This window comes from Ochotona curzoniae, unplaced genomic scaffold, assembly GCF_017591425.1.
Source record: "Ochotona curzoniae isolate NIBS_2020 unplaced genomic scaffold, NIBS_Ocur_1.0 contig_3520, whole genome shotgun sequence".
Lineage (NCBI taxonomy): Eukaryota > Metazoa > Chordata > Mammalia > Lagomorpha > Ochotonidae > Ochotona > Ochotona curzoniae.
Genome location: NW_024465894.1, coordinates 25,278,829 through 25,297,051, shown reverse-complemented (window position 1 = coordinate 25,297,051; position 18,223 = coordinate 25,278,829). Strand labels below are relative to the sequence as shown.

Here is an 18,223-nt window from a genome sequence, read left to right as displayed (position 1 = left end):
TAGTCACCTAAACCCTAAGTCATCACTGTCTTCAGTTCCAAGAGCACATTGGTTCACTTCACTTGCTTGTGAACTTCACATGACTACAATCTTGACTTACCTGGTCTTTGAGTTCTTTGGTTCAATATTAATCTGTAATCTGTGAAATTCATCATTAGTGTCAAATATGATTCCTTCATTTTCCTTGCTCATTCCATAGATACTTATTATATCTATATTTTACCTAGACAGTCTACCAGCCATTTGGACCCCCGTCACTTTTACAGCTCACCCCCTGGGACAGGCTTTGGTTGCATAAATTAAGCTTGGGGTGCTCTCATGCCATGTTGAAGTGCCTGCATGTGCATTTCAGCCCCAGCCTCCATTTCTGCTTCCTGCTAACAGCCACCCTGAAAAGCAGTAGTTACAACATCAGTGGTTGATTTCCTGTCACTCATCTCGGAGATCCAGACTGAGTCCTGACCTTGGCTTTGAACTGACAGTTGCAGACATTTGGAGTGTGAACCAGAGGGTAAAAGATTGCTCTCACTTTGCCTTTTAAAAAATCTCACTCATACATTTTAGTCCATCTGATGAAGAATATAGAGATCTCAATTACTAATATGCAAAGAAAGTCAAGGGGTCTGGCTCTTGCTGCAATTTCTCTATTCTTTGCCTTGTCTAGCTCACTGAATAGTCCTTGTAATTTTAAATGAAATATTCGCATTCCATTCCTTTTTCTTTCATGGTTTTACCACTACCTGTTTTATTCCATCCTTATGGTACCTATTGTTTTTGTTGACCAGAGCTAACTAACCCATTAAAGTCATCATACTGCATAAATCCAACAGCCCTGAGCTAGACTGGTATCTGGAGGTGAATTTCCCCAACACAATGCGGTCAGGACTCTCCGTACCGAGTGTGAAGACAATCCTCTGAGGGATTATCTCCCTCCGAGGACTACAAGTGTCTGCAGAATCTTTTATTCTGAAAGACCCCTCCAGGAGACAAGTTAGGGCAGGATGGTCCGGTGAGAAGAACAAGGGCTCTGTACCCTACTCACTGACTTGCCTTCCAGTCTCTTACCTCTGGGATAGGCATTCATGTTTCCTGCCAATGAATGCCATGAAGATTCTCTTTACCAGACATTGCCTGGCATAGGTGACAGCTGCTGCCACCTCTGTCCTAGGTACCCCAAATCTGCTTATCCCTCAGAATCTATTTTCCATCCTTTGCCATTCAAATTTATACCCTGGACACCAAATATATTTGAATTACAACAAAGTATTTTTGCATTTCAGTTTCTGATTGGTTTGGGCTCAGTTATTATACAAAAGTGGGAGTTTAAACTATTTAATAAACCCTCTTCCCTACCAATATTCCTCCTTTCTTCCTTCTTTCTCTCTCTCTCTCTCTCTCACACACACACACACACACACACACACACATGCCAGAGATCTCTCCCTTTCTTTGCATCTTCAAGCCTGGACATAGAAGATCCCTGGTCTTACTGGCACTGGATATTGGATTATCTTTGGTGGTTTAAAACCACTTTGGTTCTACATTAAGTTCTCTCTTGTTACCCATCTTGAAGGTGTCATCAGTTTGCTGCTCACTCTGAGACTTCTTTGTATGGTAATGTCTATACCCAGGAGAACAGGAAAAACACAGAGCACGAACAGGTTCTCTCTCACACCCACTGGACACCTCTGGACCACCTATCAAAAGAAAAGCCTCTAAGAAGCTGGAGGTTCTCCTTTCTGGAACTCCAGCTGACAAACCATGTCTCTATGGCAGGGTCTTTTTGTGAGAACAAAATATGGACGTGATTCATATCTCTAGGATCAGATTCAGCAATTTCACGGGGGAAGAAGGTCATTCAGTGTTGGAAGTCAGCCGGGACTCCTGGGTGTTTGGCCTTCAACCTTTCCCACAGGACATCTCCTAAGAGAAGAGGGTGGTGTGTGGTTAACACACCGCCACTCAGGATGCCCATGTGCCATCATCACAGTGCCTGGTTCAAATTCCCGCTCTGAGCCTGTCCCCAGCGCTCTGCAAATGGGCATCCCGGGAGGCGGCAGTTTGTGACTCAAGCTCTAATGTCTCCATGTGGGAAACCCAAAGTGAGTTTCAGGCTCTCAGCTTCAGCTCGTCCCAACTCTGACTGTAGCAGGCATGTAGGGCAGGAAACAGTGCATGGGAGATCTGTTCCTGTTGCTTTGCCTTTCAAATAAATTAAATTAAAAATATGAGAGGAGGGACCCACTTAAGCTGTCCATGGCACCAGCATCCCATATCAACACCAGTTTAAATTCTAGCTGCCCTACTTCCAATCCAGCTCCCTTGCTAATGTCAGAAAACAGCCCAAGTCCTTGAACCTCCACAGCCTCGTAGGAAACCCAGATAATGATCCTGGCTTCAATGTGGAAGATGTGAATGCCAGTTCAAAGGACTTGAGGAACATCCATCTGTAAAATTAGTTGGGAAAAGTCATGATGAAGCAAAAAAACTGGGATGATGTCATAAAATAGTAAGGTTTAAGTTATTATTTCTACTGGACAAAATACATTTGCAGTTCTATAGGGTGAAAATCTGTCAGTTATATATGCTAGATTGGACCTTGATGGATAGTAAAGAAAAAAAAATAGGCCAAATAAAGGCACACTTACTACGGAATTAAATATAAGCCTGCCACATGGTGCCCTGGTATGAGCTGATAAATCTAGTCAACTATTCACTCCATTTCCCAAAGCTTTGGATAATTTAGTAAGCTATGTTCATTTGGAACTGTCTTAACCCAATGCAGTACCTGACATAGAATACAAAGTGTTCAATAAGCCCATGAATGGAACCACCACCATTCATAGAGAAAAGTTAGCCAAACTAAGCCAGTGGCCCACAATTGCATCAACTCCCGGTGACCCAAGCAAGCACGAAGTCATTTGCCTGGAGGAGAACAGAACTGCTGCCGCAACAAGAGCAACTGCTACAGGCAGACGGGAAAGGGAACCAGTCCTGGCGGTACACAGCTTTCTCTTCACCCCAGGCCATATTTAGCCTGTCATAGCTATAACTGCTTTATAACGTCAGTAGGGGTTCTCTAATAAATGAGCATTACTAGTTTCTGGCAGCCTGCAGAGCTGTTCAGGTACATCATGAAAGTGCAAGGAAGAATTGTTAAGTCCCAGGCCTGAGTCTTTGAAAAACTGGCATCAGGGCTGTTAACAAAAGAAAGAGACATAAATGAAGGAAGAAGTAGGCAGGGGTTGCAATTTCCTAACAAGTTTTTCCTCCAGCCTCCAGTTACTAGGTAGAAAGATAAAGAACGGGGGAAGAAAACCTATATTTGGAAGATAGTTTCTACATTTTCAGCAATAAAGGCACTGAGATTTTTATTTAATCTCCCCACTGTCCATCTGATGTTTTCAGCATTTAGGGTGAGCTTTGGTGACTTGTAATCACCCAGAAGCAAGGTGTTGCGAGGGATTCCATTCCGAGGATACTGAAACTGAATATACCAGAGAGACTGTGTGCAATTCCTACGCTATCTCATTGTGGTCATCTTACAGAAGGAATAACTGAGCGTCTGTATGTGTGAGCTTCTGCTAAGGGACAGCCATGTTGTATTCATCAGCTTAAAGGCACAAACAGTCACTGTTGTCTGTGAGTCTCTGATTCGGCTGGGTGGCCCTCCTGGGTTGGCTTGGCTAGGGCCGGGTGGGCCAGGATGGCCTCCAGCAGAGTGATTGGCTGGTTGGTCAGGGGGAGCTTGCTCCTTGCTCCACAGGTTCACACCCACTCCACAGCGTCTGTCCACTGTGGCTTCTTCACGTAGCTGTCCCAATATTCTAAAATTAACAAAAAATAGGCAAGTCCTAAGACCCAAACACTTCTCAGGTCTTTGCTTGTCGTCCCTGTGACCACAGTAAGAGCATGGTCAAGTTTAAAGATAGTGTGAGTTACAGCAAACAATGCAAGCCGTGGGTATCACAGAGAAGTTTATGGACTTTATGTTTTTTTCCCAAACAAGGTTACCACAGGTCCAAAGGCATGGTAACTTAACAAGGCTTACACACCAGGGCTTCTAATTCCTGGCGTAGGCCCTCTTCATAATTCCACGTGCCCTTTCCCAGGATTCCTGGGTTAAGGCCCAACTCCCTTTGACATCCCTGTAAGAGGTACTTGGAGCAGAGATATTGACAATAGGGTTCAATAAGAGATACTGACTGTGGTTGTTCTGAACAATCAACCTCCCTGGTCAGAGTAAGAGTTCTGGGCAAGGGTCTCCAGACCCCTCCCACCCCAGGCCCCTCACTCTGCCCTTCCATGCGCGTCAGCCTGCCCGTCACAATCTCCTTCCTGACAACACAACTCCAGCTCTGGCCCAGCCCTTGGTCCCTCTTTATTCCATAAGAAGACACATAATCCTTACAGGGGCTGTTTGCCTTCTGGGAAGCCTTGTCCTCTTCAACACCCCCTCTCTCTGGTCTTGGACCCATTCAGCACACTAGTGATTCAGTGCCTCTTCCAGCTGAATCCTGGGACACAGATTCAACTAGACCATTACTACTCTCTTTTCTTTACCGTCAAAGGGGAGGGAAACTGCAAACTGAAAGGTCAGCAGTATCTCATACTCATTAAAACGTTTGTTCTAAATGTAACTTCAAGATGAGGCTGGGTTTCAACGTGACCGAAGAGGAGAGATGACGCCCCCTGGTGGCCACCCTTGGCCTGTCCATGGTAGCCCTGAGCAAATCTGCTCAGGCCTCAAGTTTTACCATCCTTCCTGCCCTTAGTTTAAGCCCAAGAATGGCTAGCCTCATACCCAAAGGGATTTATTCAAGTGCTCCTTCCAGATAAGTCCACCATTGCCCCATGACAAGGGTTTTGGAAAACACCGTTTTTCCATCTGCTCACATTTGCCGAAATGTTTTAGCTGGTGGCTGAGTGCTTTGTTGGCCAAATGGGCTCTCAACTCATGCTACTGTTTACATGTTTACTTAGACTTGAAAGAATCATTTGAGCTTCACTTGAGTTCATTCTTTAGCATCCCAGAACATAAAGCAAAGGGGTCTTGGAAAGTTACCACTCTGTTTTCTTTGCCAGCAACAGAGAAAGCATACTTTGAAAAATTACCAATACACTACACATTTCCGAGATCAAAGCATCATGAACGCACTCAAGACAAACCAGTGAAGTGTTGCCTCTTTCTTTTTTTTTCAACCTGCCCCAAGACCCTTCAGTTGGGGGGATTCACAAGGGTGGCTGCTCCCTGCCTTCCCAGAACCTGCTCCCCACTCAAGTGCAGCGAGCTGATCATTCTTCATGTCTTCTAAAGCGTTGCCTGAGATTATAAGTCAGGTCACTCCCAAGCCCTAAAGTAAACATCCTCATGAGCCATTCTGCCACCACAACCAGAGATTCCTGAGCTATTAGTCAGACATGCAGCCGCAGCAGGCTCTGTTCCCACCCACGACTGCGACGTTCCTGTCTTGTGGAGGCTTAATGGGCCTGGGTCCCCAGCTCCAGGGACCATCCCTTTGTCTTCAGGGCCTGCCCCCGCCCCACCCCCGGGGCGGAGAGCAGAGCCTGTGGGTGGCCAGGTCCCCTCCATCAGACACACAGCCTTTCCATGCTTCTGAAACAAGGCTGCTCATCTTTGCTCTGTCCCTGCTGTGCCAGCTGGCCTGATTGGCGCCACACACAGGCAGACCCGAGGGGGAGGTCGGCCGGCCTTCCCACGCGTGGGTTCGCGGTACGCAGTTTCTTCGCGCCAGCCTCTTTGCCACTGCTACAGTGACGACCTCGGTGCCATCCTCCTGAGTACCGCGGAAGAGAGTGCCACCTGGACAAAGTAGATTTCACGGTCTGAAACACACTGTATTCATTCCTTTGTCCCCCTCTTCCCAGAAGTGCCGGCTCCTCGACCATGTGTAAAGATAATCAGCGCCCTTTTCTTCTTTTCTCTCCCCAAATGGGGGAAGATTTGTGCTCTTGCCTTTTGAAATCCCACCGCTGGCATTCTTAAACTTATTTTTAGATGTGTGGAAGTGTTCCAGACAAAACCGATGCCCGGCAGAGATAAAGCCCCGGGTGTGTTTATCGTGGGTAGATGCAAAGAGTGTTTTTTCATGTGGCAGGAGTACAGTCATGGGCCTGGGTGCAGTATGGCTTCCTTTAATCTGGAAAAGGGAAACAAGCATTGTGGATAATAATATGCAGATGTCCAGCTCCAAATGAGGACATATTGCTAATTAGCTATATTGTTAGTCTGTTTTGAGAGGCTGCAGTGATGTTAATTATGATCTCTGTTGTTTGTTGTTCAAAGTCTATGAGACCAAATGCATTGCTAATAATATCTTCTTTAATATCCTCAATAGAAGATTCCTGGATTTTTCTTTAGAATCCCACATAAAAGCCACAGTAGGGGTAATGAAGCCTGCAGCCCGCGCCTAATTAAAACAAAATCTAACAGGGCCCTTGGCCATCGCTATCATCAACTAGGACTTATTGGGTGCCCCCTAAGCTTGTGGAATTGGGGGGTGTGGAGCTTGGAGATTGCAGATACAGCGTGTTCCTTACCCTCCAGAAATTTGCCTCCACATAGTCTGCCTCCAGGAAGTCGGCCTGGTTGGGTTACTCTGGGACTAGTTATCAGACTGAAAAAGGAAACACACTAAGCTTTCCTAGAAAGAAGCCCTGTTTTACTAAGTTTGTGCCTCTTCTGAAGACTCTGAAAGTTGTCACATCTGCCCTTTCACACAGCAGCCTTTGGTTGGTGCTCGCAGGACATAGCAGGTGGCCATCGGCGCGTTGCGACAGTTGGGCTTAGCACATTCTTTTTTTTCCCAAAGTGGATCCATCACCCATTTTCGCTTCTTGTTCTTCCCCTTCTGTGTGATTGTCCTAATTGTTTCTGTGGCTGGATTTTTCCAAAGAGAGCCGCCTTGTGTTTGCCTGCCTGTGCCAAATGATGAGCTAAGGGAGTGTGGCCATTCTGACCGCCCTGGCTCTTGATGTGGCTGGAGTGATTCACCTTGGTCACAAGGGCAACCAAAGTGAGTAGCGGTAGCCTTGCAGTGGCTGGACATCCCTGGTCCTGGGTCGGTGAGGTGCTTAGCATACAGGATACAAATGACCAAGGCATCTGGGTTTGTTATCTTAGGAACTGAACTCAGCCTACAAGATAGCAGATTTTTTTCTCTTCTCAGTTCAGCTCAACAGAACTTTCCCGGGGGGGCGCATTTCAGGGCCAGGCTGTGATAGTGAAGGAGGGGAAAGCAGATCTCAGCACCGCACAGATGTCTCTGGCCTCCAAGGGAGCTGGAGAATGCGACAGAGGAATGGCAGCCTGGCAAAACAGCCATGGTATAATAGAATGCAAATTTCTAAGACCCAAATCCCGCTGGCCTGAGAGCTCAGAGAACCGGGCCTGATGGTTGGATTCCTGGACCAGTCTTGTCATCTTAGAAGAGCAAAGTGGCTCTCATCCATCCACTCCAGCTCCCAAGGCCTTTGGAGCCACAAGCCAAGCCCTGTCAGACCCAGGCGTCCTTTGCCAGGATCACAGGGCTCCCTGACATGCCTCCCTCCTCCTCCTCTGCCATGCTCTTCACTAACCTGACCTGCAAAGCCTTCCCATTGCCTTTTCAATCCCAGCTCCAAACATGACATCCTCAGGAAAACCTTTGTTACTTTTTAGTGCCAGTATTCAAGTAGACCATTTTATGAATGCTTTGGTATTGCTTGCACTAGTTTTTTCCTGGCTTTCTCTCCTTTATGGATATCATGCTGGGCCCACAGGTTTTCATAGATATAATGAGTATCAATCACATATAGTCATTTCTGTTGTGTCCAAATTGATGTTTGCGCGAGGGTTGTGGCACTTCACATTGGTCCCTGCATTCTTTCTAGGGGTGCCTGTTAGGCCCTGAAAGTTTCCTTGGTTTCTGACACCATCTGTAGTTTCCCTACTCCAGCACTGTATTCAGCCATTTGGCCAAGGAACACTAGTTCCTTCTAGTGAGATCAAATCCCTAGAAATGTAGATACTGTTTTAGGGCACTTTAAAGAAATCACTACATTACACAGTGAGCGCCAGTTGGGAAATACTGTGTGCAGAAGAGGCTGAAACAATGAAAAGACTCTGTAAATGTGTGCAGACGTATGGATGGCAAATTGGGAATCAGCTGCTGGTGGAGAGCTCGGCATCACAGCCTGACTGTGGTGGTGAATTTCATCATGCTTCCTTAAATGCCCTGTAGGCACCTCTGTCCATGGGAGATCATGTTCAATTACAAAGGACAGAAAGCCCAATACGGACTGACTTAGCGGAGCAGGGCTTTTCCCTTTTGACTGGTTGTCATAGTTCTAAAATTAGAATCACAAGAGGGAATGTTGCTACCGGTGCCACTGCACTGTCAGTGCTAAAGTGATTGTTAATGGTGAAAGACATCTGGAGGCTCCCCTCACTCCCTGGGCTGGTGCAGTAGCTCTGCGGTGCCTGTGGGGGCCTGGGCCCCTCCATCACTCCAGTATGTCACAGCCTCCGTCTCTGTATCCCACAGCTGCCTCGTGTCACTCCCAGCACTGTGTTCTTGCCGCAAGCAGAGAGGAGAAAGGGAAAACGGACCACTCAATGTAGTCCCTTCTCAGCAGTTCTATCCCCCACCTCCCTCCAATACTCCACCAGGCAGAATCGTGTCACGTGGTCTCCTCAGCTGCATTGGGGGGCTGGGAAAGGTCGTTTTCAACTACTGAGTGAAAAACACAAGGGAACAGAAATAGGGTAGGCAATGGCTATATCTGTCCCAGTGCTGCCATCTAAGAGAGAATACTAGACATCCAGAACGTGGCTATTCCTATTCCTATTTCAGATGGGAATTAGCCACAAATCAACACAGAGACAGGAGCTGTGCATGAAAGTGGGGGTAAACTGACCAACACAGATAATCTGCCCGAGCAGCTGAACAATGCCGGTACACAGCTCACAGTAGTGTTAGCCCCACTGCTTCCATTTGCACTTCCGCAGGCAGTCACAGCTTTAGAGTTCCCAGAGGAGACCTTGCTCCAGGTGCCACAGCATTGTCAGTGCTCACTCAAGATCCAAGAGCAACCCAAAGACACATGGTGGGCAAAGAAATATCCTCCCAAACCCGGCATGCTCCTGCGTGTCCCTTACACATTATCAATCAGCCTTTGAAGCCATTGTTCCTTTCATGAAAATGGATCTTACAGCAGCTTGGAAACAATGGTGAAGTTTCCCTTCTTAGATTTCCATATACTTCTAAGATAGCGACTCCAGACAGCAATGTTGGCTTGTTTGAAGAACACATGAGCTGTTAGGGCCAGTGCTGTAGCGTAGCACGGGAAGCTGCCAATTCTCATGCTGGCATCCCATATCAGAGTACTAATTTGGGTCCCAGGTGCCCTAATTCAGATCCCTCTCCCTGATAAATCTGCCTGGGAGAGCAGCAGGAATGGCCTAAGCCCTTGGCCTTTTTTCACCATGGGGGGGGGGGGCGGTCCAAATACAATTCTAGGGTCCTAGCTTCATTCTGTCACAGCCATGGCTGTTGCAGCCATTTAGAGAATGAACAGTGAATAGAACAACGCTAGATATCTTTTGTCTTTCCTCCTTTCTCCCTCCCTTCACTCTGCTTTTCAAATAAACAGATAAGTCTTTAAGAAAAACAAAAACAAAGCATCAAGCTCTCCACTTGGAGATGTTCCTTTCCTGCGAGTCTTCCCCCCATGGGAGTGTCTTGATGTGTAGAATGCCCAGTGTGTGTGCTGGGAAACGGCTGGAGTGAGGGCCTCAGTCAGGACTGCAGGTGGCATCCCACCCTGCCAGGAGCGGGTGCTGGGTGTCTCTTTGAGAAAAAAACGAATGGAAATTTTGGTTTTGATTGGGAAAAAAAAAAAAGGTGTATTTCATTTGCAGACACCATTCTCCCATCCTACAGTGTTTCGTTTCTGAGTTGGGGACATGCCACTGCTGGGAGCCAAGCTGCAGGTTAAATACATTGGGTAGGGGAGCAAGAATTATTCAGATATTCAGAGACTGGGATTCGCATTGTTTTGCTACTTTCAACCTTCTAAACGCTTTGCAAACAGTGAGCCTGTGTGTATGTGTATGTGTGTGTGTGAGAGAGAGAGAAAGAGACAGAGACAGAGGGAGGGAGAGAGGGGATGAGTTGGTTGGAAAGAGATGGAGAACTGCCACAGCTGTATGCAGAATTCAAGCCAACACATACTTCTAGCTCCTGTCGTTTGACCAGTCCCAGCAGAGGCTCTGTGGCTTACGTGCCTCTGCCAAAGGCCCTAATACTACACTTCTCTTTTGCTTTGTAGACACAACCCAATTCAAGCTGTTGAGCATCCTGCTGAGAGGGTTCAGGCCTGTCATTATGTGCTTTGCTTTATAAAGAAGGTCATAGGGCCTTGAAGAGGTCAAGGAGTTTACTTGGTCTAAGCCAGGATCACTCTGTGGTAATGGTCTTTCCTACCAGGAAAATCTAAGTGTCAGATTAAGAAATCAGATTCAGTCTGTCTTTTTTTTTTTTTTTGGACATCTAAGCAAAACATTAAGTAGCAGCAAAAATACATTTCCTACCTCTTTTTCTGGAGAAAGAAAAGAAAGCACTATTTTTAAAATTTTTATTTGTTCTACGTTATTTAAAGAGTAGAGAGATACAATAAGACAGGTAGAGATTTCTGTTTTGTCGGCTCACCATCTAAATGCCTACAACAGCTTGGACTGGGTCAGACCAAAACCAGGACTGTTGAACTTCATCTGGAACTTCTGCGTGGGGGCCATGAACTCCACTGCTTGAGCCACCACCTGCTCCAACCGGAGTGCACGTTAGCAGGAAGCTGGAATTGGGCATAGAACTGAAACTTGAGCCCAGGCACGGAGACACGGGTTCTAGTACTATCTTAACCACTGTGCTCCATGGCTTCGGCAAGAGCTCTACGTTTAACCTGTGAAGCAGCATGTCTTACTGCTATGATGGAGACAGGGTTTGATTAGCAGTGATAACCCAGCAATTGGAAAACAAATCCTGGGTCCGTTGGAGAGTTCTAAGTCTTGTGTCAGATATTTTCCATGAGAATCTAAGTATCATCTTTAACACGGTTGGGGAAATTTTAGGATGGGACTCTGGGAGCAATTGTCTCTTCCTCTGGGTGTGATAAAGAATCTTATGGTTTAGTGCTGAGAAAACACTTGGACTCTGTGCATGTGTGTCTGCGGGGAGGGGGGGAGTGTGGTTCTCCTCTTCTCCTCTCTTCTCTCCTCTCCCCTCTCCTCTCCTCTTCTCCCCTCCCCTCCCCTCCCCTCCCCTCCCCTCCTTTCCTCACTTCTCTCCGGTCTCCACCCCCTCTTTCTCTCACTCTCCTAAACTCAAAGAATAATACAATTTGGCCTCTACTGCATTCAGCAGTGCCTCAGAGTGCCAGGGCAACTCCCTGTGCAAGGATGTGCCAGGAGGTACAAACCATGGCAGAGATGGCTGGAAAGGTGAACAAAGGCACTGCCCCTGGCCATGTCTCCTGGGCAAAAGGGAAGGGCAAGCAAAAACATGCTGAAGAGCTCAGCTCTCCCCTCTGCCGCTGCTTGCTCTAGAGGGGAGAGACGCGCTCTCCTGAGTCCTCTTGATCGCTTCCAACATTCACAAAGGTGCTCTGTGTGTGTTTCTCCTCAGGCTGTTCTTGACCTTGGAAGCTTAGAGTCCTGAGTGTTTTGATACCAGATGTAACTCTCTGGCTGGGTCAAAGGCACTGCCATTTGTAGGCGGGGGAGGAGGGCAGGAGGGGGAGGCAAGTGCGTGTGGAGACAGCGTACTGGAATTTACACTCCCAAACCCCAAAACATGCCCAAGGAATAACAAGCACATTAACCACTGACCCAAACACTGGTGAAATTCTATCCACATCTCTGACCACCAATAAACATGGAAACACCATCCCCAAAGGAATGGAGGAAGCCTCCAATGAGAGGTCAAGGGAGAATGGGAGGTGGGGAAGAAGGGCTGGTTTGGGAAGAGTTCAGCAACTTCCAGACTTTTCTAATCACTAGAAAAATTCTCCCTCAGAGACATTAAATAGACTTTTCACTATCTGGGGAAAAAAAAAAACACTTAACTTGCACTTTTTGTAATGAAAACACTGTATTTGCAGAATCCATTTGATCACATTTTCTTTGGCTATTCCCGTTATTTCATCCTCATTGCAAGAGGTTCTTATCCCTTATCCTCCCCTCTGGTTTTGTTGACCTCACTATTCCTCAAATTGGCCAAGTTCATTTCCAACTAAGGATGGTCCTAGCTGTTGTCCTTTTCTCTACAAAATCCTCCCCACCATTCTTGTGGGGTGCTTCCTTCTGATGTTCAGATCTTGCCCCAGAAGTTACCTCCACAGAGAGGTTTCCCGGCTGCCTGTCCAATGTTTCCCTAACCATTCTCTGTCATCTCCCTTTTCTTACTCTTTTTTAGCAGTCTCCCTGCTCTGACCCAACCTTACTTATTTATCTAAGCACCATATATTCACTCTAGGCAGATATATACATCAAAAGAGTGGGTCCAGGTAATTCTTGGCAATGTCTTGCTTATTCTTATATCTCTTGTGCATTATGTTAGTTAGGCATTTATTGACTGAATGGCTGGATGGACAGACTACAGATGAACAGAGAGTGTATAATCAGTGATTTGGCTCGAGTATTTTATCCAGTTTAGCCAGATATTTTGCTCCATGGGCCACACCAATAGAATTAATTCTGCACACTAGGGCTGTGACTAAAGCCAGGTTGGCCCATTGGTTGTATTTGGAAGAAAGAAAACACAATTTGGCTATTCTCTTTCTAAACAAAACTTTAGTTTGGATGTGTTCTGATGCCTAATTAATTTTTTAAATTTATTTATTTTCATTAGAAAGGAAGATCAGATTTACGGAGAGAAGGAGAGACAGAGAGAAAGAATTTCCATCTAGTTCATTCCCCAAATGGCTGCGGGAGCTGAGGCAATCTGAAGCTAAGAGCCAGGAGCTTCCTCTGGGTCTCCCACACAGGTGCCAGGTCCTAATGTTTTGGGCCATCCTCTACTGCTTTCCCTGGCCATAGGCAGGGAGCCCCAGAGGAAGTGGAACATCCAGGGCACAAACCGGTGCCCATATGGGATCCCAGCACTTACAAGGTGGGAATTTAGCTATTGAGCCATCGTGCCAGGCCCTTAAATAATAAGCTGTAACTCATTAACCTTTAGAAAATTCCCAAGAAACAGAACCGGGAGATATTTCTTGTTTTTTGGCTTCTTAAATTGCAGACAGATCAACCATTTGGGAGCAGAACAAGTTGGGAATACCATGCTGGCTTGGTTACAGTCTCTGGACTTGTCCTTACTCCTGAGTTGAATGGACTGTTAAGGGTGGCGTTTTTAAATTGTGTCTCTCCTGTTTGTTTGTTTGTTGTTTTAGAATAACCTCAACATGGAAACTGATTCCACATCAGAAACCAACTTCCCCTTCTCCAAAGCAGCAGCAGGGGAGCAACCAGACCACCAGGCTGCACACCAACCCTTCCCCAGACAGCGATTGCACCAGGAGCATGGGCACCCTTCACTGCAAAGAGATGGCCCCAGATCCTTTCTCCTTGATCTACCAAACTTTCCAGATCTTTCCAAAGCTGATATCAATGGACAGAATCCAAATATCCAGGTAATTCTTGGCAGTTGGCAGTCAAAAAAAAAGATCCAGTCTTTTGTTTCCTGATCTGATTCCAATAGAAACTGCTGCCTTGTCTCACTTTTCTACTTAACCCCTTAATGAATTCTGCTCAGGATCATGTTATTGCCATAATAACAGTGTTCCATTTCATCTTTGGAAACCCCTTTCTAAAATAAAGATGTATTTATTTATTTTAAAGACAGAGTTACAGAGAGGAGGGGAGAGAGAGAGAGATCTTTTGACTACTAGTTCCATCTTCCAAATGGCTGCAATAACCAGCACTAGCACAGGGTGAAGCTTGGAGCCTCAAACTTCATTCTCATCTTCCTTACAGGTGGCAGGGACCCACGATATTTCCACTGCTTTCCCAGGCACATTGGCAGAGAGCTGGATTAGAAGTGGGGCAGCTGACAATCAGGTGTCCTTATGCGATGCTGGTACCACTGTTGACAGCTTAACCAGTTGCACTACAAAGTCAGGCCCACAAAACCCCTGATTTTATGAAGGCACCATTGTGTTTATGAACCATTCAAAAGAGGAAAACACTTCTAACTTAAATGTTACCTGTAATGGATTATAAGACTCACCCTAACTCTAGAGACATGAAAACGTAAAAGCCGAACCAAATCCTGTGCCCTGAGGCTGATGACATGTGGCGGTAAAGGAAAGGGCCAGTTTGACATGTGAGCAGTCTATGAAAACCATAGCTCTCCTCAGAACACCTGGGAAGGCAGTTTATTTTAATGCCATCTTTTGGGAGATGGCCATAATTAGTTTCTCCAAATTGTAAACGACTGAAAAAAGAAAAGTTTTTGTTAAGGAGAAGGAAGACAAAGACAAAAGTTCCTATTGGAGTAATGACTTTGAAACAGCACAGTATCCTTCAAAAAGCAAATGCTGATCTGATTTGACCCTCCCCGCATGCTCATGAAGGAGACAAGGTACCTTATACAATAGAAAGAGCAGTGTAATTTTTTCCCAATGCCATTAATAATGACAAAGGTACCCTGGAAGTAACTGCCTATTTTACCCAAGGTCACATGGCTAGTAAACTGTATTTGTGGGGTTCAAATCCAGGCTCACAGATTCCCAGGATTCCTCACCCACCTCATGCATGAGGGTAACTGGTACCTCCCTCCATCTGTTTCCACCAATGGTACCTACTATGGCTGAAGAAGGCTCTCCCACCTGGGCAACTTAGCTCCCTCCTCACCCCGTCCTCAGGTTCTTGCATCCATGCTTTAAGCCTTGCTCTTAATTCTTGTCCTTTGTGGAGGTGTAGCTTTTCCTTCTCCTTCCTCTCTGTACCAATTGTTGGTTGGCAGCTTATATGGCACAAAGTTCCTGATCATTAACTGTTTCTCTCTCTCTCCCTCCCTCCTTCCCTCTCTAAATATATCTCAATTTCTTCCTTTGCTTCTTTCTGTAGACTAACACCCTGTGTGTGATATAATTTTACACAAGTTTTCTTTGACCAGAGTTGTTTTGCTCTAACACCGATATTATGGTGTCTAATGAGAATCACTGAGATGCACAACCAAGTTAGAATAGGCCTCTGCTCATAGAAGACTCTGCATTGGGGTTCTAGCAAACTCAGAAACGTATGGCCCATTCCGTCCAGAAATGACATAGGGATGAACCTCACAGTGATGAGCTAAGACAGTGCCAGAGAAGACCCTAGTGCTGAGAAGCATGAGGATGGGCGTGGGTGGCACAGAAGTGAAAAATGCTGCTGAGGCCACTCTTTGTCAGCCAACACACAGAGATCACTCCATGCCCCCAAATTAACATTGACGATGAGCATTGTAGTATTCCGATGACCTGGGAAAGGGGCTATTCCTCCGATATTTGCTCTCTGGGACCAGGTGCATCGCTCTCCAACAGCAAGTCACTCATCGCAGGGAGGAGGTGCAGACAGCTCCACAGCATTGCTCACCATTGCTGCCTATCACAGCTGCATCCATAGGAAGTAATTCTTCATTGATTACAGATTTTGTGGTTGCAGGATCAGACAGCCCTCACCTCAAGCGTGCTGATGTCATGCCCCAAACTTAATTTCACCACGTCTAGCAGTTTTTCCCCAGGGGCAGGAAATAAAATTGTGGGGCTTGGTGCTGAAGCATAAGCAATTAGTGTAATAGACTTAAGAATTACCAATGTAAAGGTACAAGGAGATGTCTAGATGTCAGGGATGTGGAAAGTTGCAAGGTGAATGTTCCATTGTTGGAAAGTTAGTAGATACTTGCATTCTCCCAGGGAATCAAGTTTCAGGCAGAACTTTCAAAACCCCCTTCCTCACTTCCAGATAATCCCTTCTGTCTGGAATTGTCCATCTCCTACCCAGATCAACATGGACCTAAATGGTAGGGGAAAACCATGGTGCAAAGACAGTTGGTGTCCCCAGAGCTGGGAATCTAAGGTTACATTCAGAGGAGACTACAGAGGACAATACAGAAAGCAGAGAGGAAGGGATGGAGGGAGGATGATGACGTCATAGCTCTCTCCAGCTCATGTGACGGAATCGTGAGTTCACTGCACATCCACGAGTACATCCATGAGCTGCATTTTTAGTTGATGGGAAGTAAGGGACAATTTAGAGCTATTCTGCCTGCCTTCTTCAGCGTCATGGAGTGTGACAGTCTCCAGATGTGGAAAGTACAAAAGTGTGACAAAGGAGAAGACATGACATGTTAAGATGAGAATGGGACAGCCACAGTAGATCCTTTTTGGATCAAGCTGAAGCTAGGATTCATTTTGGCCAGTACACTTCTGTCCTCTCTGAGGGACGTAGCAACAGTCATGGAAAGGCCTTCCACCCCCCGCCCCCTCCTGCACCCACTTGTTGCCGCGGCTATGGGCCTCCTGGGACACCCGCAGCTGAGCTGTGCAGCACTGCAGTGCGAGCTTCGACCTCCTCAGATGCCACCTCCTCCTTTTGTTCTTTACTGTTTTGGGGGAATGTTGGGTCTGGTTAGGTAAGAACCAAGAAATATTTGCGCCAGGCACATGGACCTGCACACTCCTAGACTGCTCGGGTTCTCATAGAGTGCAGCTGTCTGTGGCTTGAATGGTGGGATCAGAGGGACCCGTGTTTGGAATCTGGCACCACTACTTAGTCAACCAAACCTGGGCTCTGCAGCCTCATGCACCTTTCTTGACCTCTCTTTGCCTTGGTTTCCTTTACTACAGTACAGGGCCCTAACTGATAGATGCTGGGCGCTGATTTTAATGCAGATGACAATGACAGAGGGAAATAACCTGGAATCAGCAGAGCTGCTTTGGGGACCTACTTTACCTTTTCTTTTGCTGTTTGCTTTGGTTATATGAATTCCCAGCCAATTTCCGTGCCTTAAAATTAGGTCTGCATTGGGTAGAATGGACAATCAGGTGTGGCTAAGCATGCTGCAAATCAGACAGCTTAGCAGAGGTGGCCGGCCCATTTCCGGTATATAAATGGGCCTGAGAGGCAGGAATTCAATATTCCCTCGTCACTTGAGGGTTCTTTCTATGCTGAGTGACAAGGACAGAAGGCCATCATGACCTCCACTCCAAACTTTTGCTAGAGCTATGTCCCTTGGTGCTTGGTGATCCTAAGAAAATTGCTTTCCACTGTGGAAAAAGCAGCCCCTGTCCACCTGCTCGCCACAGCCTGCAAGCTTTAAGAGCCCAAGGGTAGAAGACCTCCTGGGGTCTGCGATGGCTCCCCAGGGCCCTCATCTCCGCTGAGGTTGGGCTTCTTATCACAATGGGCACTGCCGTGGTTTCTCTCTGGGGAGTGCTTTGTAGAACAAGAGAGTGTTTCTAACGACAGTGTTATCTCTCAGGAGAAGGAAAGCTAGTCGGGGTACATTGCATCTTGTCCTGATATCTCAATTTTGGACAAAATTCTCCAAATTAGCACCTTGTCTTAGACTGCTTTACTTGGAATTGGGGAAATGCTGCCCAAGTTGGACTTGGAACTTTCGAGAGAGTTCCTCCTTTTCATTTGTTATTTTGAGTTGCGGGATGAAGAAGTGCCGAAGTAAATCCATGAGGTCATTCACATTGCCTTCACAATGAAGGATGAGAAGGGACAGAGAGATGCCTGGTCAGCTTTGAAATCTGCTGGGCTTGCTCTCGCCTACAACCCATGACACAGGTCACTGTGGAAGACATCATTACAAAAGGAATCACAGGTGTTAAAACACATGTGAATAGAGCGAGAGCAATAGGAAGGATAAAACTAACCCGCACCATCTGATGATGATGTCCATTAAAGTTTTTAAGTAGATACCAATGAAATTTCAGATTGGAGTCCTGCTTTTAACGTGCGTATGGGGTTTCCACATAGTTAACAGTTGGGAAGGGTGGGACATAAGGTTTGGGTTTTTTTGTTTTGTTTTATAATTCTTTTTGAAGCAGTGACTAGAAATTAAAGGGAGGAGGGGGAAAAAGCCTCTAAGCTGTTGAGATTAGTCATTGATATAGTTTTTGGAGTAAAATCATATTTTGCTACTCATTGCCTTGCCAGGCAATGGATCTATTT

General features: G+C 46.3%; 1 protein-coding gene across 1 annotated transcript in view; it reads left to right on the top strand.

Annotated features, from left to right (window-relative positions):
- Window positions 1-18,223, top strand: part of ISM1 (isthmin 1) — a 61,042-nt gene that overhangs the window by 25,678 nt on the left and 17,141 nt on the right. The window contains exon 2 of the mRNA XM_040981833.1: window positions 13,450-13,689. Coding sequence (XP_040837767.1) covers window positions 13,450-13,689 — 240 coding nt within the window. The remainder of the gene's footprint in view (window positions 1-13,449; window positions 13,690-18,223) is intronic.